Source organism: Patagioenas fasciata, chromosome 7 (genome assembly GCF_037038585.1).
Source record: "Patagioenas fasciata isolate bPatFas1 chromosome 7, bPatFas1.hap1, whole genome shotgun sequence".
Classification (NCBI taxonomy): domain Eukaryota; kingdom Metazoa; phylum Chordata; class Aves; order Columbiformes; family Columbidae; genus Patagioenas; species Patagioenas fasciata.
The window spans coordinates 12,922,427-12,945,015 of record NC_092526.1 but is presented as its reverse complement, the minus strand read 5'-3'; the positions used below and the strand labels follow the sequence as shown (position 1 = coordinate 12,945,015).

General features: G+C 42.1%; 1 protein-coding gene across 37 annotated transcripts in view; it reads right to left on the bottom strand.

Annotated features, from left to right (window-relative positions):
* CLASP1 (cytoplasmic linker associated protein 1) overlaps positions 1-22,589 on the bottom strand; it is a 170,528-nt gene that overhangs the window by 96,195 nt on the left and 51,744 nt on the right. The window contains exon 1 of one of the 37 annotated variants that reach the window (XM_071810857.1): positions 18,364-18,482. The exons of the other annotated variants lie outside the window; for them this stretch is intronic. Coding sequence (XP_071666958.1) covers positions 18,364-18,379 — 16 coding nt within the window. The 5' untranslated portion in view covers positions 18,380-18,482. Of the gene's footprint in view, positions 1-18,363; positions 18,483-22,589 lie in introns of those variants that run through there. 37 annotated transcript variants of the gene reach the window in all.

Here is a 22,589-nt window from a genome sequence, read left to right as displayed (position 1 = left end):
CTTGGAATTGTTTTCTGCTCCAAATACATCCTATGTACACAGACAGGTAGCTGTTCTGATAGACATTTCACTCAGTCCCAAGCATACCACCATCACAATATCAGAATACTCATGTCTGCCATCCATCTGTAAGCAAAACAACAACCAGGCCATAGCAGTAATAAGAAACAAAGCACAGTTCTGTTATTAAACCAATTGCAATATGTTATAGTTAATTAAGGAAATAGATGTAGACCCTGGCCTGACCACATCCAACAGCAGACAGTGTCTACATATGGAAAGCAAATACCAACTTCTACCAGAGAGAACAAGCAACAGCCCTGGCAGCACTCAAAACGTGCGCTCAAGGACTGGCCCGATCAACCACACAAAATCTTCCTGCAGAAAACTAACACGAGAAACCATGCAAATCGTGACCAATCCAGGTTACTTTTCTGAGGAATTTTGTAATTTTCAACCCTGAAATCAGATGGCTCCAATTTAAGTCATATCCACAATGGCTGTGTGGAACCCTGAGACCAAGAGCCATAAAGACTTGAAAACAAGAAACAAATAAAAAGGATTTTAAACCATAAGGCTGACATTTAAAACCATAAGGTTGACAGTATTGTTATCTTGTTAACAAGCCACAGCATGCACTCTATAGCAGCATACAAACATTAACACAACTACAAATACATCAGCCAAAGTGCCTTTCAGAAAGTGGTTCATGAAACTAACACCTGGAAATGGAAATTTTTAAGAGTGTGTGAAATTGTCATTCAGACAGTTTTCAGCAATACAAAAGGTTCCATTAGTTATAAGTACATTTGGAAGAGAGGTGGTAGAACGGTTTCACATTCCTACAAGTTTTGTAAAAATAAGTAACAACAGGAGACAATAAAATAGTTGATACTGAGTGAAAGAGCATCAGCTCAAATACAAGCTTTACAGCCCAAAGAATTCACAAAAGCACCAGTTGGGATAAAATCCATTAAAATAGCCAGAATTCATTAGTTCTGCTAATTACTGCAGTACAGGTTTGTACAGACACCTAAACAAGCCCCTTTGCTAGGAGCTGCACAGACACAGCCCTCGCCCCATGCAGATTAAAAAAAAATCAAGTTAAAAAACTGAGAGACAGGTACAGACACGCATACAAGGAAGAATGAGTGAGAAGACAAGAAGATAAGGATTTGTTTTCCTCAGAGTCTTCCTTGGAAATACAATATTCCCATAGTGCCCTTTCCAGTCAGCCACACAGCTTTCTTCCAGACCTCTAGAGCATCAAGAAATCCATAACCCATACCTTGGAAATAAAACCACACCTACCCAAAACCCCAGATGTTTCCATAGAGTTTCAATTTGAGCCAAGTCAGCCTTCCCCCACCCAACCTGCACCCTCCTCTCACCCAGAGGTTCATCACCAGGGTACCCGCCGCCGCTCCCAGCCAGGCTGTCCATACAGATACACAATTATCTCCCATCACAGCCTTTCACAAACACACTAATTATTTCACTCTATTAAATGCTCCGCAACAAGGCGCTATTTCTGTGTTTTGCTGCCACAGTTTTCCCTGCTGACCGCACTTGGCGGTGCTGTCCCTTTTTTGTTCTAGACCCTTGAAAATGCCCTTTACGTGGCACCGGGTAGAAACACGTCAGCAGCAGCCCCCAGCACAGATATCGCCCCTCCTCACTGCGCCCTCATCAGCACAGTCTTCACAGATAAAAAAGCAAAGTGGGTCATATACCCTGAGCCCCAGAGATACCAGTCAATGAGAAAGGCTATTTACGCAGGATGGACCAGGGGGATCTTTCAGAGTCAGGAAATATCTTCTTCCAGACCTACAGGAATTAACAGCCTATTGCAGGACTGCTATAGATGCAGGAAAGTGTTTGTTGATTCACAAACAACAAAAAAACAACCAGTTTTCCATTTTAATATCAATCCTCTGTGCTGCACGGTGCCAACGTTGAGGTTTCTCCTCAGCCCTAGTAACATTTTATATGATTATTTGCCTAAATAATTAAAGAAAGCAAATTCTTCTGCCTTTGTTCACAAGACAACAAAATTCAATTCTGCAGCAGCACAGGAGCTCCCTCAGGCACCATCTCCATACATACACATGGTTGGCATGAAGAGTAAGTAACAAACCCTTCCCCTCCTCACCCTCACGTCCAGGTTTTTGCCAGCTCTTGACACTTGCTGGAAAACTGACGGCACCAGGCTGGGCTCCCTGTGCCCGCAGCGAGCCCCAGCTCTGTCAGAATTGCAGGCAGAGGGTAAAATGGGCAACATCAGCAAAATCCAGCTACTGGTCATCCACACCACACCCACAGCTTGCCTTGCCAGGGTCTGTGGCTGACCTTGCAGAGTGTACTTGTTCTAAAAATGATACAAATGTGATTAAAAAGCACAGTCATTCCATAGCAGCTAGAAGTATTTGTTATTATTTTAATATGTGGGCGAACAGAGTTGCTGAGGGAAATCTCAAGGGTGTGAAAACTTTAGGGCATTGCTAGAATTTGGATTAGGTTCCATTCTTTATCCTAAATCACTTTTGCTCCCTCCTACTAAAAGTGTGAGTAGTGTCCCAAATAACTTGATTTTCCCAATATTACCTTCAAAACTCTTCTATGCATATTTGAAAAAGGACATTTGCAAGTGGCATGGAGAAACTATAAATCACATCACAAGATAACAGAAAAAAAAAAGTTTTCATTTAGTTGTTCTTGACAGTCTGCTTGAGGCTTAGCAACACTTGGCAGTTGAGTTTTCTGTATTTCATAAGGTGGGTACCCAGCAATGCTACAGGGAAACAGCTACCAAAGCCTAAATCGAGCTCCCAGGGAGACAGATGGTGGCAACAACTTGGGTCTAATCTGCCAAAACCCACATAGAACACAGATAGCTGATCAAGCAATACGTGAAGCTGTGTCTTACCTGGGCTGTCTATATCCTATATGAGTGAATTAAGAGATATACCAGGAATCTGAAGCCTTTAAATGGACAAGTGCATTTCACTTGCAAAGGACAGGAGCACAGCGCGCAGAGCGATCAGGTGCCTCCAGCCCCATGGACCAGGTTGAGGTTTCCAGCTATTAACTCCATCTGTTGCCATGACATCATCGGAGGAGGCATCTCCTCCAGCCCACACTCCCCAACTGGCATCCCACACACAAATCCCTCTGCCCCTGACAGTAATTATCACAAGCGGAGCTCACCTAGATTAGACTGCCCTAACACATCATTGTCAGCAAAAGGAAACTGCATTTTGTATTGCTACCACTTATTGCTTCCTGAAGGGCTGCTCGTTTTCTACACATGAAGCATACAGAGGTGTAAAGCATTGACAACTGCCATGGAGAGCTGTATTAGGAAGGAAAGAGCACCCTAACATTTTTAGGACAAAGCACTGTTACAAAATGCTGTTTTCTGCCTGGAAAGATGCCCAGTAGAGAGGGATCCGGTGGTGTTGATTGAGCGCTGGCTGAATATGAGCCAGCAGTGTGCCCAGGTGGCCAAAAGACCAACAGCATCCTGGCTTGTATCAGGAATAGCGTGGCCAGCAGGACTAGAGAAGTGATTGTACCACTGTACTCAGTGCTGGCGAGGCCGTACCTTGAATCCTGTGTTCAGTTTTGGGCTCCTCATCATAAGACAGACATTGAGAGAGCGCAGAGGAGGCGACAAAGCTGGTGAGGGGCCTGGAGCACAAGTCTGATGAGGAGCAGCTGAGGGAACTGGGGCTGTTCAGCCTGGAGAAAAGGAGGCTGAGGGGAGACCTTATCACTGTCTACAGCTACCTGAACGGAGGTTGCAGCATGGAGGGTGTTGGTCTCTTCTCCCAAGTAGCAAGTGAAAGGATGAGAGGGAATGGCCTCAAGTTGCACCAGGGAAGGTTTAGATTGTTACAAAAAAATTCTTCCTGGAAAGGGTTGTCAGGCATTGGAACAGGCTGCCCAGGGAAGTGGTGGAGTCACCATCCCTGGAGGGGTTTAAAAGGTGTTTAGACAAGGTACTTAGGGACGTGGTTTAGTGCTAGAGTTAGGTATGGTTATGGTTGGACTCAATGATCCTGAGGGTCTCTTCTAGCTGAAATGATTCTATGATGCTATTCTATGATTCTAAAATGGCCCAAAGCATCTTACTGCCTTCATTTACCCAGAGCACATTGCGGGGGGGGGGGGGGGGGTGGAGGGGGGCAGAAATGCTGCAGGAGATCCCACTTCCAGCCACCACAGAACATCGTCCCTGGTGCAAACCCTGATATTCCACAGAAGTCCTGCAGCAGAAAGCTTTCTAGAAATACCCACAAGGAGATAAAAATGCCAAACTGCAGCCTTGTTCCCTTTTGGGATACCTCTCACAGGACAGCTGGGTCAGTGACATTAAGCCAGTAAGATATGTTGGAGGGACCCGTGGAAGTTGTAGCACCAGCCCTGTCCAAGACCTTTGTTTAGGTGTATTTACAGTTAGTAACAGGGGCAACATGCTGCCCAGTACTTCGCATTTGCCAGGGGATGACCACCCTATGGGATGGTGAGGCATTCTAAACTTTCCAAGGAGTCCCCTCTGAGCCAAGAAACACATGTGCAGTTATTCATGAACAAAGGGGAAAAAACCCAAACCAAACAAACAAAAAAACCCCAAAACAACAACAACAAACATCACACACAAAAAAATCCCCAAACAAACAAAAAAACCCCAAGTCTGTCAAGGCTATATCCTACACAGCCACAGAAAACAGGAGCCAGGGCTGCTGTCCTGAGACGTTCCTCTGCCCGGCTAAAGCCTAATGCAAGAACATAGGTACCACAGCTGCAAAAACTATGTTATGCACATTACACACCAATGACTCCCACCCAGAATGCCTGGCCCGATGCATAATTAATATACTTTAACTAGATAACCATTTAAAATACTGTAAAATGCTCAATGGGGCAATAATCACGAGATAAGAACATCTAAAACCACAGGTGTACAAGACAAAAGAAGTACCATGAAAGAAAGATGGGGGAGCAATCGGCAGTGACTCTCCACCCTACATGCATCTACTACAACAGTTATGACCAGGTATTTCTACCATAAGGAAATATTGCTGCTTTATAAATGCTTCCTCACAGGCAAGTGTTCTAACCACACCACCCAAGTTGCAGAAGGCAAAGGCAGGGACCGATGCTGACTCTTGCTCTGGGAGTATTTGGTAGCAGTGAATGGCTGCATCAGCACTCCCCCGATGCATTAAAAACCAAAAGTTTCTGCCTACTCTAAAGCTAACACTCCGAGGTGGATTCTTGCCCCCCCGCCACCTCAATTCACCTCTGTATAAACAAGCAGAGCCTGGCTTTGATAAGTCACACGCAAAATATCTTACAAACCACACTTCAGCACCATCAGGCCAGTGCCAAAGTCTGCAGCCACACCAGCTTCTGTAGGTTCAACTACAGCCAGAGCTCAGATCAGCATGACATCGAATTTGGCAGGCATTGGCACGGAAGCAGCAATGGTCTGCCATCAATCAAGCCACCTTTGTTTGTTCTCTTTTGAGACACTGGGGATTAAAAAAATGGCAACTAAATAATTAGCATTCTACGTTTCCCAGGAGCACTGTAAAAAAAGCAGCGAGACCACACAAGAGGATCAGTGATTTCAATGGTAACCTTGAAAATGTATTTTTTTTAAAGCAAAAGTAGAAACCAGCAGATAACAGATTATGAAAACATTTTGGACTCTAATGACTAGTTTGGAAATAAAAAAAGCACCCAACCCGAGAACAATAAGGCATGCTTTACTCTTAGTGAAAAATGCTTGTCCAGTAGTTTTGTTCAGTTATTATGGATTTTCAATAATGCTTACTTCTAATATTAACTTTCCACAGATTTATTTCTGTATGATCTGGGTAAGATTATTTCCATTTTTTGACACATAGTGGAAACAGAAGCAAAAAAACCCTCATCATTAATATGACTTCAAATAAAAGTACAGTCTGGATTCCTGATCTACAAGTGGAAAACTTCAATTCCTGAGACACGTCAGTTTCTTGGGCCCTCTTCACCTACCCTTGAAAGCTGCATTTTAAACAAACCATTGCCTCAAGGAAAAAAGTCAAGGAGAAAAAGGCTCCAAAGCCAAAAATGTGTCACAGCTTATAAAATATTAACAGTCAACATGGCTTCTGTTTTCCCAAAGCTTGTTTCCCCCTGCTGCAGCTCCTTTAAAACAAAGGACAGATCTAAGCTCCTTCCCTCCACATTTCTCCCCCATAAACAAACATCATCATGAGGAATAGCAAATAAAGCCGTCATATTCAGAGCGGGGGGGAAGGGAAATAAAAAGGTGGAGTCAAGACACTGGTAAAAATTTTACTCCTTTTGTCAGTAATTACTTTAGGCTATTAAATATAATAGTCATATTTCAGAGGCAATGTGATGCCCCGAGCAAGCAGGAGGACTCTAATGTGCTACAAAGAAAATAAAAAAGGCATCTTTCCCAAAGAGCTTACAATATAAATAATGCAGTCAAAGCACAGTTAAAAAAAAATTACTGTTATTCAGACTTTACATACAGGAAAAATAAGCACAAAGATCTTCCTCCCTTCCTTTTAAAAGAAAAACGGCAGTCAAAGAAATGCAAGTACTTGTGTCCTAATCAGTCTGTTTAACATAAACCTGCCTAACTCTCTTATTTGGCTCTGTCAGTTCTGGTATTCACTTTCTCCTCACAGCTCAGTATCCTTTTTCAGTCACCCTCAGGTCTCTGCACCTCACTTAGCCAAAACCTCAGCCTGTCACCCAACAACCCCAAATTTTCTGCCATGACTGAAGGTTGGTCCCAAGTGATACTCAATTATTAACTCTGATGCCACCTCTGGTCATTTGGGTTCTTCAGTAATCAATCTGTTTCCCTCCCTGTGCACATATTATTTCCACAACTGTGACATCCATGAAAGAGTAAGAGAAATCAGCTTCCCCACATAAAGCTACTTACTGAAAAAGATCAGTGACAGACCATTAAAACCTCAGTTAATCTGACCTGAATTCTAACAGTTTCTCCTGCCATATCTCCTGTATCACTTGACCCTGACTCCAAGACCAACTTACCCACAAGAAAAGCTTAACAAAAGCACGAAGAGCAGACTGATTTTGACCTTAGTCACTTGGCTTAAATCAAAGTTTGGAACTTGGTAAGAGGTGGTGGAAGCTATGAATAAATATACTTCCAAGCAGGCAAAAGATCTGCTCCGGTACAAGGACAGAGTCTGTCAAATAAAGCAAAGGATGAATGTGCCTGAGGACTCAGACTCATGATCAAATTATTGCTGTAGAACAAGTTATAAGACACCAGCTGAGCCACAGTAACAGCCCTTCTGCTGCTCTTAACCCACAGCAAATGCAAGGTAATGTAATTTAACTCAGCCCTAAAGAAAGAAAGTTAAGCCAAGCAGAATCATTCACATCTACCACAGTGAACACAAATATTAATCACAAGCCCGTTAAACATCTTACTCAGGATACAGCCATTACAGACTTCACAAAATAGTGACCTAAATGGAATTGGAGACATGAAAATAGTCATTGCAGAGCCTGCCTTAGCCATTTTCACCAATGCCTAAAAACAAAACAAAACCGACCATGTTCAGCTTTCCTTAGCAGTGACACTTTTTCCACAGATGACTCTATCAACCGAAGAGTAGCTGATGTACTATGGAATTCAAACAAGGTGGTGAGCACTGTTGGTTTAAGTACTGCCATCCTTCCTCATTCAGAAAATACACCAAAATCATTAAGTGAGGCAACATCAACAGCACACATTTGCATTCACAAAACATAACACCTTGGATCTGGACATCCATAAGAAAACCCAAATCCAAGCAGATGGAAAGGAAATGTCCATCTCAGTCTCACAGGTTAACTAAATACAACTGATGTTCATCTATATAGATCTCTGGCTTCACACAGGCACTCTTGCCTCCATGCAAAACTTGAAATGAGTCGGTAAGTCAAAACCAAAAAAATACTTTATTAATATAAGGAACCATTTTCCAAAGAGCTTGAGATCTCCCCTCTCCCTTAGGCAAGTCTGGCTGGCACAGACATTTTGTACATCTGCGACGCTGAAGGGTCACTGCATTGATAACTCAAAGGGACAAATTAGCAGCTTCTTCCTCCTTGTACTGATGTGTCTGCCCTGTAGATAGCTACTTCCTTTGTACATGACATTTACACTTTATTCCAAATTGCAAGCTGTCAAGTGTAGTCCATATAAAGACTCAGCTCCTGGAAACAAGCTGTCCCCTCTTCCTCAGCCTGCTCGTGCTGTAGGCAGAAGTCACTAGGAGAACCACAGACTCCAATACATCACTGTGTTTCTGCTTTGTTAAATACTGTGTCAAATTGTAAAGAAAAATCACAAAATGCATGTTAAGATTAATAGCTCCTATGTTCCTTTCAGTTCTAGGATGTACAACACACCCTAAAGCTTAAAGTCTTAAACCTTAAAACTTCGATGGATTTTTACTACTTAGCTGGAAACACGTAGATCATCCACCACAGTGAAATCCTTCTTTTGAAGTGCCAACTTGTTCTGGTATCACCTACGCAGATCCCACACCCCGGCAACTTCTCCTGCCAACTGTAAGGAGTCTACCAGGAAATTAAGCTCGTGAGGTTATTCTCTCCATTTGGCTGCTACCAAACACCATCCATCTATACTCTAAATTTGCTGGGTAATTTGGAGTTGGGTGGGGTATTTTTTTGAGAAAAGGGAAAAACAGGGATCAGATAAAGGCGGGACACTCAACTAAGTGATTTTTACTGGCAGCATAGTGGTTATTTTTGGTCTCACTGTGGTCAAGCAATGTATATAACTAGGTAGCCAGCACAGAGCTTAATATGGTACTTCATGTACACTGTATGAGTTCATTTTGGAAGATGGAAATAGGCTCTAGAAAGTAAAATCTACAAGGAAACTAACAATCCTTGTACATCATCCATTTCACAACAACCTCTCACTTGGATGTGCAAAGCTATGCACTTGTATTAAACACAAGTATATATATTTGGTGGTTTGTATTTATTATTTGTACTACATGGTGTAGCAACATCAAGAATCCAGGCAACAGGAACACCTTCCTTTTACTAACTGAAAGAGACACTGACATCAATCTTCAAATTATGACAACTAGTTACAGAATTTATCTGAGAGTTTAGTTTTTGAACCTCTAACTTCTGGCCTTATTCACCTGAGTATTCACAGTGACCCACAGCCCTGCAAGTACATCTGTCCCAAAGCACACACAACTTCAACCAGTTGTAAAAAGCATTTGAGAGCAGAGACTCACCATTTCCATTTACTCATTCACCAAGTAAAATGAGCTTGACAAGCAAGTAATTTATTTTTGAATTATAATACTGCTTAGGAGCAATAGTCAGGTTTCAGACTGTTACGCATTTGCATTACACTTTCACAAATCAGAAGCAGAAAGAGTGACCATGTCAGTGTTATGCTACGTTTAACTAAGTGTTAATAATCCCTTTGACAGGCAGGATTACTGTCTGTTAGCACATTAAAAAATGCTCACAAAGTCCACGACTCAAACACTATCAGGTATGGAGGTGGTAATAGCACAGAGGAGGTGTGAAAGTGGAGGCAGAGATGAGCACCAAATTAGCAAGTTTTTATAATTAGCAACTGTTTCCAGGCACTTCTTAGACTATCTGAAGAGTCAGTGTGAAGAACTCATATTAAAAAAATAGCATGAACAACTGACTTTAGTCTACAGAGATACGAACTGAAGGAAAACAGAAAAGTGTATCAGTAGCAGCCTACCAGAAGATCCCAGCAGACTGGGTTGCAGAAGAAAAAGCCACGTAACTTTTTCCACCCAATTCAGTAAATTTTAACATGCAATACAGACTGCCGGCACCTTGTTGTTTAACTACAAATAACAGGGAGCACTCAAAGCGCTGCCATCTGCCAACAGCTGTTACCGAAAGCCAAACAGGGGTAAGCCAGCAGTCAGCAGCACTCTGCCTCCAGAAGCTGTCAAAACTCAGGAATAAAATTTGTGGTAAAATAGTGTCTTATCAAACCCCTAAACTTAAATTCCATGTTCAGTGTGTGCAGATTAACCTTCAGCATTTCTGGAGAAGGTAAGTACCAGTTACAGCTTGAGGGGCCTGCTGGACTGCCATCTTTGCTGGTAACCCAGAAGTAAGAGATTTCTGTCTAGGGATAATTATTCTTCATATGTCACCAACTGCTTTATCAGCTATCACTCTATTTAGAGCGAAAAGGTTTTGGGGGCTCCCCAAACACACAATTCAACCACTTGGGTCACTTGAGCCACCTGAATCACTCACCTCCATTACGGAGTATTTTCCAAGTAGCAGTAATTATTATTTTGTCCAGACTGGAACTGAACGGCTCTGTTATACAATGGCTATTTACTATTCGTACTGTTGTGGCAGCCTGAAGCAGCGACCTGGTTCAACGGATATTGAACACAGCCCTCCGGCTTCCCAGATGTTGCTGAATTTCGAGTCTATGCTTCAGAGCCACAAGCCAGCCAGGCAATCGAGCTCTGAACCATTACCCTGGACATTAACCAGCACCTGGGGGGCTTTTGGTCCAGCTAAGCTAAGTCAATTGAGCTAAAACGATGAAACTACACTGACACTGTCTCTTCTTGGCATTACTTAGTTTGAAGGAAAGGGTCTGGGAAGGGATGAGGAGTCCTTGCCTCTTGGCACTATGGAAAGAAGAACCCCTAAGTGCCTTATGGAACTGAGGCATGTCCTACCTTTGAATTTCTTCATGCATGTTCCACTGACATTTAGACTCCACACCTAACAAAAATGCCTCTTTAACAATAAATGACCGAAAGGTCAACAAGCATCTTGCTAAAATGGAAAAACCCACAAATAAATCCTACCACAAACTAAAATAAAAAGGGACAAAACCAAGGAATTTCAACTTTTTAAATCACCATTTTGAAGTAAAAGCAATGACAATAAAGCAGCCTCAAGCCTGTCCAAGTCTCACTCCTGCAAGCACACCACCATGCTGGCAAATCATCTGGTTCTCTTTAGCAGCCATCTGTGCTTGCCTTCTCTTACAGAAGAATTAGCAAACAGAGGAATTGGCACACGTGAAGCACAGCACGTTACAGACAACTATATTTAGATTTACTTTCAGCTTTGCTCCAGAGATGGAAAGCAAGCAAGATCAGGTATTTTATCTGGGAAACCTGAGTTTCAATGTCACCTTTACATACTGGCAGTCATAAGAAATCAATAGCGTAATTAGCGTCATTTTGAACTGTTTGCCTTGCTTCCTTTCCCATGCAAAGCTCCACAAGGCCCTACTATTGCACTCCCTCCACAACTTGGAGACTGAATTGATAAAGCCTTCACTGAAAAGCAGAACAAAGTAGGTGGGCCAGAGAATTCCCATTCCTTGTTTTATAGTAGTTTTGTGTTAATTTTTTTAAACACTAGAACCTACTAATTCCTGCAAGCATCTGGAAACCCCATCACACTAACACAAAGCCCCACTGATAATTACTGCCTAGAACACAGGCAGTCTGGTGCTGGTGAGGGCAGGCTGAGGTGAATGGTTCTTAGTTAGCTTACATTTAAACCAGGCTTACTTAGCTTACTTTTACAAACATTATGAGAAGAGGGTCAAAGACTTTACTTGGTCACAGACATAAAAATAATGATTCAAACATGATGAGTTAAAGTAAGTGTTTAGTTTTCCTACTTGGGGAACAGGAACACGGAGCTCAGCCAGCAAAATACCATTACAAGTAAAGGTTCAGAAGACTCGTAAAAAGTATTCTGAAGAACCGAGTGATGGAACAAAATACAGTCTAACATACTAATTTGTAGTAAGCTGCTCCTCAAATAAACAACAAGAATGTATCCATCTTTAAATACCAAGCTTCAAGTTCTTAATATTAAAATCGAAGAGCAACCTACATCTTAATTCTTCACTAAATATGCCCACATGCAACTTGACAGTCACACTGATGACAGACCAATAAAACTAGAATAGTGTTCTCATCAATTCTAGTATAACACCAAATCAGCAGAGGATGTACAGTGATACAAGCTGCCATTTATAGAGGTGCCTCTGTTGTGGCTTGCAGGCACTTCATGCTGATATCAGGTTGTGTTGTTAGCTGAGGTCACATTTTCTTCTGCCTTTAGCACTGTTATCGCTCTTGATAAACTGAAGTGTTCAGTAACAGACAAACACACCACCTCAAATGACACTGGAAATCTTTGTCTTCAGCTTGCTAACACACAGCTACAAAAGTGCTGAATTAAAAAAAAATAATAATTTGGAGCTCTTTGATAACTGCCACCTCCTATTGAAGGAAAAATATGAATACAAATCACAGAATAATTTAGGTTGGAAGGGACCTGTGGAGGTCAAATGATCCAGCCTGCTTCCTAAACCAGGGCTGATAAAGCCGTATCAGGTTGCTCAGTGCCTCATCCAGCCAAGCTTTAAAATTCTCCGTGGATGGAGATCCTCTGGGCAACCTGTTTCAGTGTTTCACCAGCCATCCTCAAAGTGAAAAAGCTACCAGCTCATGGCAAAAAGGAGCATAAAGCTCTCCCCTCAGTCTCTGTAGTGCGTGAAACACTGGAACTTGCATAAAATCAAATGAAAAATCTCTTGCTGGGAAGGACTTATTTCCAGTTTGGACATTTTCTGGAATCGGTGATCTATGCATTAAAAGGTCCAGAAAAGTCAAGATTCTAGCTCAAAAATGATGAGATGAGCTGCTTACAGTCTTTTATTGGCATTTGTACTGTGTGTTGTTTTACAGAAATCACTTCCATGCCATAATCACTCCCACAATCTCAGGCAGAGTGTATAGCGCTGCTTATACTGCACTGCTATAAACAAGAAATAGTTTGGACAAAAATAGGGACAAGCCTGCTTTATAGCCCTCAATAATAAATAGGATTCAGGAGCAAAATTTAGGGGGGCAGCAAGCAAGGATCATGATGTGCATATTCAAGACCCAGCCCAGACTCAGATCCTTGGAGAAAGCCCACTGTAGTGAGACAAGACCCAGCACATCATAAAAAATAAAAACAACTGAGGAAAGCACTAGAAACAAGTATGAAATTTCTTATGGGAGAAGGGACAGAGAATTAAGTTTCAGTGACCTGGTACATAAACATTTTGCCTGGGGAAGCTTGGGATCAGATCTCATTTAAGTCTCTGGTGAAAAGGAACGTGATTGTCTCTCCACATCATAAAAGGTCCGTGTGATTAAAGTCTCTGCAGGTTCAGCTCCTGGCCAGCACAGAGCTCAAACAGCAGGAGCAGAAATCAGAGCTGAAGGGCACTGGCAGAGCCACCGCCTCTCCAGGCCTGGCTCCAGGACTGCCCTGATCCCTCCTGCTCACCAGCAAGAGCTGAGGGTCAGGGGGAGAAATACAAATGACCGAGAACAAAATTAGACCCATTATTCTTAAAGCAGACCTAATTAGAAATGTCAGGTCTCATTAGGAGCCAGAGTTCCACTAGACAGAAGTCCCATTACTCAGGAGAGAGGTATGTGGAAGACATTTAAGACACTTCTTAAAGATGCAAGATGTACATGTCTCTCTTCTACCCACACCATACCTGAAGGGAACAGCTTCATTACATGGGGGTGGAGGCAGCACCAACTCTGTAAGAGCCAATGCCAGTTGCATAAGGAAAATATTTGAGAAGCAGTGCCAACGCTATTTCACACACAAAACTTATATTTCCCCCGTCCCCCTGAAAGTCTAGAAGCAATTATGCCTAAAACACCCATACAAGGCTATTACAACATAGTCAAGCAGCAGTTTACAAAGCGCTCCTTTCATTTCCCATTGAAATCACCAGAAAGATCCCATTAACATCAAAGGGAACAGATTTAGACTAAAACAAAAGTGTAAATTTATCTTTCCTACTTCTACATATAAGTGTCCAAAACTCTGTCAAACCAGTATCCATCCCTGTCTCCAACAAAGTCCACATATGTTTCATATTCATTAGACATTGGCATTTGCATCTAATACCAGAAACTTCCGTGTCAAGCATCTAAAGGACTTCTGCGGTGCCCTGACAAGCTCTGAAGGATGGTGGGCCAGGTCTGCCACAGGAAAAGGAGCAGGTCTGGAAGTGTAGTTGCTATAGGTTTTGCCACTCTTGAGAAAAGCAGTTCAGGTGACACTGTACAGTGAATAAAAGGTATATATACCTCTATAGTGCACTGTTTGTACTAAAATTCACCTGGCTTGACTCTGAAGGTCAACTGCAAAGACACAGCCATTAGCAGTTTTCCTCATGAAGATGCGGCTGCAGTGAGCTCCCTTCAGGCTACACGTAGGGTGTAAACCAAGCTAGGATTATTCAGGGCTGTCTGCAATTTTGGGCTTCAGGGAATAAACAAGATCGACCCAAAGTGCCTCACAATGCAACAAAAGGATTCCTTTGACACAGCAGCAGGGCAGAATTAATTCCTTCAGCAGGCAGAAGAAACCCAGTCATTATGCAGTATTTGCTGTCTTAATGCTACCAAAATAGGACGCTTTTACATATTATAGTTTGGTTTTGCTCTATTTCACATCACTATATTTATGTTGCAAACAAAATACTTCAGCCAAAATGAATGAAGGAAGAGGGCAACTTGGCCAGACCAGGGCCAAGTACAGACAATGCGTGAACTGTACTTCCCACTGGAGTAACAAATCAGCACTTGTCCACCCCTGCGTTCAGAAAAAAGGACCTTTTCATGCTCCCAACTCACATGGCTGTAACTGCAGTTATTGTTCTACCACTGTATGTTAAAACTGGATACACCATCTGTATTAGTATGTCTTTCTCAGAAATGGACTTGGTAGTCTCATCTCATCCAGCCAGTGAGATGATCCGGTCAATGATTTGAATATGAAAAGTGACTAGATGTGAGAAGAACTTCAAGCCTGCAAACATTTGCTCTTAGGTTCTTTAGAAATCAACCAGGTGCTCTTCAGTCTAATATCTGAAGAAAATTTCATGGTTATGGAAGCTGCAGCTACTGTGGGTATACCATACATACACTGTTGTGTAAAGGCAGGGATGCTCTTCATCACCAGCAGGAGAAACATACATTTTATGTACTCTTACTGCCCCTAAAAGCTTATCCTATAGTTCACCGATTACCTTAGGGTGACTGCTATCCTCAAAGGCTGCTATTACTGCAGCTGAACTCATTCACTTGTTACATGCTCAACCTGAAAACAAATTTCACCAAATAAATGAGAGCAGCAGCACAGGAATTCAAAGTGTCCCACAAGAGGTGCAAAAAAATTCATCTCTCTCTCAAGCAGCCTTTGGCCATTGCTGAGGCTGCTGATTAAAGACAGCAATTTAATTCTAACTGGGGCAGTGATTCTATATAAAACAGCCCAGAGCATTTGCTTACAACAAGTATCAAGACACTGCTCTCAAGAACCCAGGACCTAGCCAACACACAAAAAGGGGGAAAGAGAGAAAATCACCCCTCCGCCATTTTTTTGTGGAGACTGTTCGTGAGCCCCAGGCAGAGTTTCCTACATTAAGAACACTCATGTAATTCTTCCCATAGCAGCAGAAAGCATGTGATACCTCCTCGTGTGCTCAGTGAAGTACTTCGCTGTGCTTCCCCAACAAGCACTAAAGACAGCATGTGAAATACATAAACAAACACAACCCAAATAAGCCTCACAAATCTGCAGAATATAGAACTATGGGATACTTCTTTCTTACACCAAGTTGCCCTTAGCATGCCAGTCTTCCCTTAGGATATTTGAGTATTTGTACTTCCATCTCTCAGAGAACTGTTGAGAATTAAAAGGCTGACTTAAAAATCATTGCTCCGTTCACAATGACCGATATGTGTGCACGCACATGTGTATGAACCATCCCGTTGATAAATTTGCCCCTGGAAGATGCTGTGTATAATAAATGACAAAGGTAAGAGATGAAAGACATGAAATTTAGAGTTAATCCTTTCATGTGAAAATGTCACTGGAGTTAATATCACTCCAGCCTTGACCCCTAAACTCGTTCTCACAAAAGATCTATGACAGTTGGGCAAAGCAGCACAGAAGATACCAGGAAACTGGTCCAGAAATTTTAAGGACTATGACCACACCAGATCTGAGGCTTTGTTTTACAGATGAAACCAAGACATGAAGAAATTGGAGGAAAAGACCATGGGAGATACTAAGCATTACTGAAGTGTGAGTGTCTCTGCAGCTTTACCAGATGTTACTGCAGGTTCCATGGGAAAGGTGTAGGATCTTTTCCAACTCCTGTTATGGACACTGGACTGTAAATTCATCCTTGCAACATGTTCCAAGCTTCATGTGTTCTCTAAGACAACCACTGAGGCCTCTCAGATCCACATGCTACTTCTACCAAAGCGGAAGAAGAGAACAGGCGCTGCATAAAGCAGCTCATCTGCAGATGTGCAGGATGTTCACGCATTTAACCTCCATCAGTGTTAACAGAATTGTGCATGATAATTTTTTTGCTCATGAGTTCCACATTAAACAGCACCATTTCATCATTCAGCTGCTCACTCTTCTAGCCTACATCTTATGCACATCTGTTGGAAATGCCATGAAATGCAGTGATAGAGTGGTTCTGCTTGGTTACACCAAAGTTTTGCCGAAAGAGCATTTCTGTGCTTCTGTCAAACCCCTATGGAGGGTTAAAGAAGTGATGATACACACACAACCAAAGCAACTCTGGTCTACTCTCTTTTGCAAGGGAGTCCTGCAGTCAAGGTACTTTGGATTGAATCCACAAGACACAATAGCACTAACTCACACACTTATTTTTCTTCTGTCATTTGGTACTACCACAGTTCAGACAACCAGTGGTGACCTGGAGGTCAGACATTTCCCAGTAGATAAAACCAGCTGGACTATGGCCCCAGGCTCTTCATTCCACCAGCTGATCTTTCAAAGCTGAGAAGTTCCCAGCATGATGAAATTATCATGCTCCATGAACCACAAATACATGCTTGTTTTCTTTAATAAGCAGTTAAGTACCTTAATTATTCAACACAATTCCAACTTTGGAAAAATATAATATTATTCTGAACTCCTCTTTTGACCAGGACAGGAAGAGCCAGACTGAAAAGTTCTCTCAGCTGTAGATGGTGACACTGTCCAGGTGATGTAGTTTGGGCTGAGAAGGAGAACCATTATAAACAGGTTTTGGTGTTTTGTTCCTGAAACTAGAAGAAATTTGTTGACAGTTCACAAATAACAGCATACACATGCATCCTCTGCCTCCTCTGAAAATACATGTAATAACTGCCTTGGAAAGGCATTGTGAAACCATAATATTCCAAAAGGATCCAAGCACCTAAAATGCCTGTGAAAATGTTCACCTGTATTGTTCACATGTAGAATTAATTCCAGAACATACAGTTTGCCCAGGCGATCTCCACCTTCTAATCCATTACAAAAAGAGCTGCACATTCACTCTTGTCTTGAGACAGTAAATATCGATACAAAACCAAGGTCTATACAACTCAGATATCAACAATCTCAGACTTCCTAAATTTAGTCTGCTACATCCACAATGTAATAAGGATTTCAACAGGACAACAGGTACAAGGAATGGAGATAAGAAGGGGAAGGAAAAAGGAACAGATGCAGCTTTTGCAAAGATGGCTAAACAGAAATAATTTCCTCTGAAAGCTGAAAGGCACAGGCTTCTGGTCTACCAAAAATAAATGCAATACATGCTTCTATCCTGTAAATTCATGCTTCACAGGTAAATATATGCAGAGTTCCTCTGCCTTTCCACATCAGCTACTCCCCTCCAGCCCCTCTGACTTCCACAGATGCCCTTTCTGGTACAAAAAGGCAATTAAAACACAAAAATGCAGAAAAGCCAGTGACATCTCCCTTTGGTGCATTCTTGGAACTGTGATTCAACATTCATTCAAAAGTACTTATAACCAATTTAAATAATCTTCCCAGCTGATGCTGCAAGAGGAAGCAGTTCAGAAATGGAAGTCTCGGTGATCACTCAAAACCATCACAGACCAGGAAGGGTGTGAAAATGCACCTGTCCCTCACCTCTCACAACCTGTTCTATTCCCTTATATATACATCCTGTCTCTTTACCCCAAACAGGTAATTTATCGTATTTTATAGTAGCTTTAACTGAGCTTGATGCCACCAGGCTACAGATGTTTACAGGCTATTTTTTTTAAGTTCCACTTTTACTGCAAGATTGCTTCAGTCTCTTTACACCATTAAAAAGAAATTTAACAGGCAAATATTAAGATGCTAACAAATAAACCCATCCATCCTTGCAGCACATTCATTAGCACCCACCTTTCCCCGTGGTCATTATTGGCAGCGCTGGGGAGATGCTGGGTTCGAGCAGCCCCGCGGCACACACAGTACATGGCTCTCGGCAACTTCACCACGGCAAACTCTCCACCCTCCTGAGCGACTTCTCTGTGCTGTGACCTCGCAGGCGATTGCCACCTCTCCTCCAAAATAAAAGCCTGCTCGGCATTCTGCTCAGCACCATGTGTCCTCCTGCGCCTGCTTGCTCACATCCCTCCCTTCGGAACTGGAGAGTTTAAAATCCAGGAGGCAGTAATATGCTTATTTACAAAGATGTGTAATAGAAAGGGAGCAGAGCTCGTCCATCTATACCTTCCCCAAGGATGCAATATCAGTTAATAGTACTCATTCAAATATCAGATGTTACTGCTCTCTCAGCCCCCATGCAGGACCTTGCTTTTTAATGCCACAGGAATGCGCTGGGTCAATGAAAGGAATTTTCTATTTCAACTTGAAAACAGCGTTCACAGAGGACAAGCCCTAAATGAAGTAAAACTGCACAAGGAGGTACAAACGCAGAAAAGCACAGTGCAGCGTTCGTTGGTTCAAAATCTCTCTGTGTTATCACTGGCAGTCGCCCCTCCTTCCCATCTGTAATTCTGGTGCTTGGATATGTGTGTTGACAAACAAACAACATCCTCCCCACAGACACACACCAATGCTTGGCAAATGGGGGTGATTTTTCCTCCTTATAATAAACATCAAAATAGCATTTCAGTGACTCTGCTTTATTTCCAGCAAAACACAGGAATCTAGAATAGCTCTAGTTTCCATCTAATTATCTCCAAGGTGTCATCATCATCATAACAGAATTCATTCAATAAAAAGCATATTTACTTCGAGCAGTACCCCAACTACAGAAGTACTTCTGTTCTCAAGAGCAACATTGCTCTTCCTTCACAGGCTTCCGGTAACTGGAATTATCACATCTGCTATTTAAGCATTGTTTTAATTAACCTGCTTATTCTTAGAACACTAACTCACACAGGCAGCTACTGAAACTGCATCTTCCCCTCACCTTACTCTGTGCAAGTGTCTGTGAAGGAAAGATCTCAGCCCCCAGCTTCTGGCTTTAAGATCTCCTGCTTTGACTTCTTTGCAGCCCAAGACCACTGCCACCTCCACTCTCTCTTAATCTTGCCCTCCTGAGCAAAGTTGAAATTCATGGTAGATGAGAAAGTTCAGTCCCCTTGCCACCCCCAGGTACCATGCCGGCACACCACTGCAGCACCCCTGCACGCACCAGTGCAGCGGCATCTCCCACAAACTGTGCAATACATTAAAAAAGGAGGGTTTACATCAAAGTATACCACATTATATCACAATATTCAAGGGAAAAAGAAAAAATAAAAAAATGCTTTGATTACTAATAGCTTGGGTTTGGGTCATCATTTCCTATCAGCCCATATCTCCCTGAAGATCACTTATTTCACTCTTAATCTGTTCTGAAGCTTGCTTATAAAGTCTTCTGGTGTCCAAGTCTGACCCAAAGTCAATTCAAACCCATGGAAAAACTGTACACTTTATGTTCAGGTCCTTCCAGACCTAATACCAAGGACACCCATGCAGCATGGACTTCTTGGAGTCTCTGTTTACGTCCAATAGCCTCTCTCTGTATCACATCTGACTAAAGACTGTCACACAATGCCACATGAACACAGCAGCTCACTAGCTGGCAATTATTGGTTCTTTCATGCTGAAAATGTATTTGTCCCAGGGGAATAAGGCATCCGCATAATTAGCAAAAGCAGTTACACAAAAAATAATTAGCTTGCTGAAAGCCCAAAGGGGGAAAAACTATAATTTTTGCTTTAAGAGGCTGACTAATTATATACCAAACAACAAAACAGAGATGCACTGAGAATCATCGAGAAATCCAATGTGGATTTTAACTTCATATTCTAGCTACAAGGGCTGCTGGTAGCCTAGCAACAAGCAGCATACTTGAGCATGCCAAAACCTCCCTCTGACTTAATGAAACACCTCAGATTACCATGCAAACCTCTCCCACCCCACTATGCATTTAATTCTCGTATTACTAAACGATACAAACAAAACCTAGCCCCCCAAAAAATTCAAGCCATTCACTAATGGACCACGGTATAGAAAGATAAGTAAATACAGAACATATGAATTCTTTTCATAGACTTCAAATTCACATTCTGATTAGAGTTGTTTCATTCGATTTATTCATGGAATCAGAAAATGCCCAATTATCTTCACCACATTTTCTAGTAGACTGAAGAGTTTTCTCTTTATTTATGCCCTGGGAAGCATTAATTAAGGAATATTTTACAGTTTACAGAATATTTGACAATCTCCAAATTACACCTGATATTTAAAAAAAAAAAAAAAAAAATGCTGCTACAATTGCTTTCTATTCGCATCTTCAGTGACCTGCTAAAGGAAACTCAACCCAACCAGTAGTCTCAGAGCTAAGAAACCAGTTTTACTCATCATTCTTCGACCAGTTCTTCTCCCCTGTTTAACCATTTCAGAGGGCGCAGTTGCTTTCCTGCCTGCCCAGTACCACTAAGTTCTGCAATAACTCAGGTCTGACAACCACCTTCAAGTCGTATTGTAATTAGCACGGCTCTAGTATTCTTGGGCCAGGGCTCAGTGACAAATGACACCGTAGCCAACAGCTTGCTCTTGGTTAGTCACCTGAACTACCCAGAGAAGTACAGATTCACCGGATTCACCCATAAAAACACATTAAAAAAAAAAAAATTAGGCTTGATCTTTTCTCATGAGCCAGAAGCCATGATATAGCTTCAGTTAACCCTTCTATTCCAGAGGCGTGTGTTAACCCTAAACAACAGAAAACCCTTCCCAAGGGATAAAATCTGTCACTTTTTAGTCGGTACATACCCAACATTGGGAGCAGCTCAGGGCAGAAACGAGGGAGCTGATGCTGCTCCTTCTGCAGTGCTGTTTTACACTGACGAGGGCAGGGCATACAAGACCTCAGTCTCCCTCCCAAAACCTCTGGGACACCGATGCAGCCTGCGCAGAGCTTGAAATAGTGCATGCCAGCTGCAGAGAGGGACTAAAGGGAGCTTGTAAGACACAGCATAACTCCTTCATATTGCCTGAAGTCATCTAATCCAGGTCATGTAACATAACGTGAAGGTTAAAGCGTTAGTGGTGTGTTCACACACGTACCGGCATTACAATCAAAAATGAGTGAGAGGTAGTACTGATAACAGATAGGCAGTCTAATAATCAATACCAGACTCAAAGAATTAACAAGATAACAAGATCAAAATAACTATTTCCTGAGAAACGCAAATCTTTTGGATGTGCAATATTTATCATCATCTTTCCTGGTGATTTTGACAGCTGCTGAGATTGTCACCTTTGTTCCAAAGCTGCAGGAGGTGTCAGGGACAGAAGAAACCTGACAAATTTAGCTTGTCTTTAGGCCATAATAAACTTGTGACCACGGGTGAAGATAAGCCTCCTCCATGGGCTTACACAACCTCAAAAATATAAACTGAAGCTGCGGAGAGCTGTTGACACATTAGAAACAGGGAGCGTGTCTGCTGCATCTGTGCTGCGCTTGGAGGGCTAGGAAGAACAAGCCAGTCTATAGCACTGTGGAGAAACTGAACTCTCCCCTCAAACACACGAAAAAGTATATTAACTAATATTCTCATTATTAATTTTAAAGTAGTCCTTACTCGTGAAGCTAACTCATGCAACTGTAGACTTTTATTGGTAAGGAAGATGAACAGGTCCTGTCAGAGTGGTTGGGAGATCCCATCCTCTTCATGCTTTGCTCTTGAACCCCTTAACAGTCCTCCATTCTCCCCAATCCCCTTTTCTCCAGGCTACTTTAGGGCCTCAGTGCCCACACAGGCAATACAATGGAGAAGAAATGCCAACACACAGACGCTGTAGGGATTGCACCAGGCTTCCGGCTCATGAGAAAACATGCACAAGGATGTTGTTTGTTAACTGCTTTTTTGCCTCATCTACCTATACAGCCAATATTTTCCCATGTTACACAAAAGCATAATTTTAACCCATTCCATCACAGAGGAACCTACATTCCCAGATGTACAAAAGAATCACATCACATTTCTCAATAATCCAGAATAACTGCAGAACTTTCAAATAGGTCAATTTTATTATTTCCTGCATGGATTAAGTTTACTCTATTTTAAAATAGATACATCATGAAGAATGGTGCCTAGAAGTGAAAA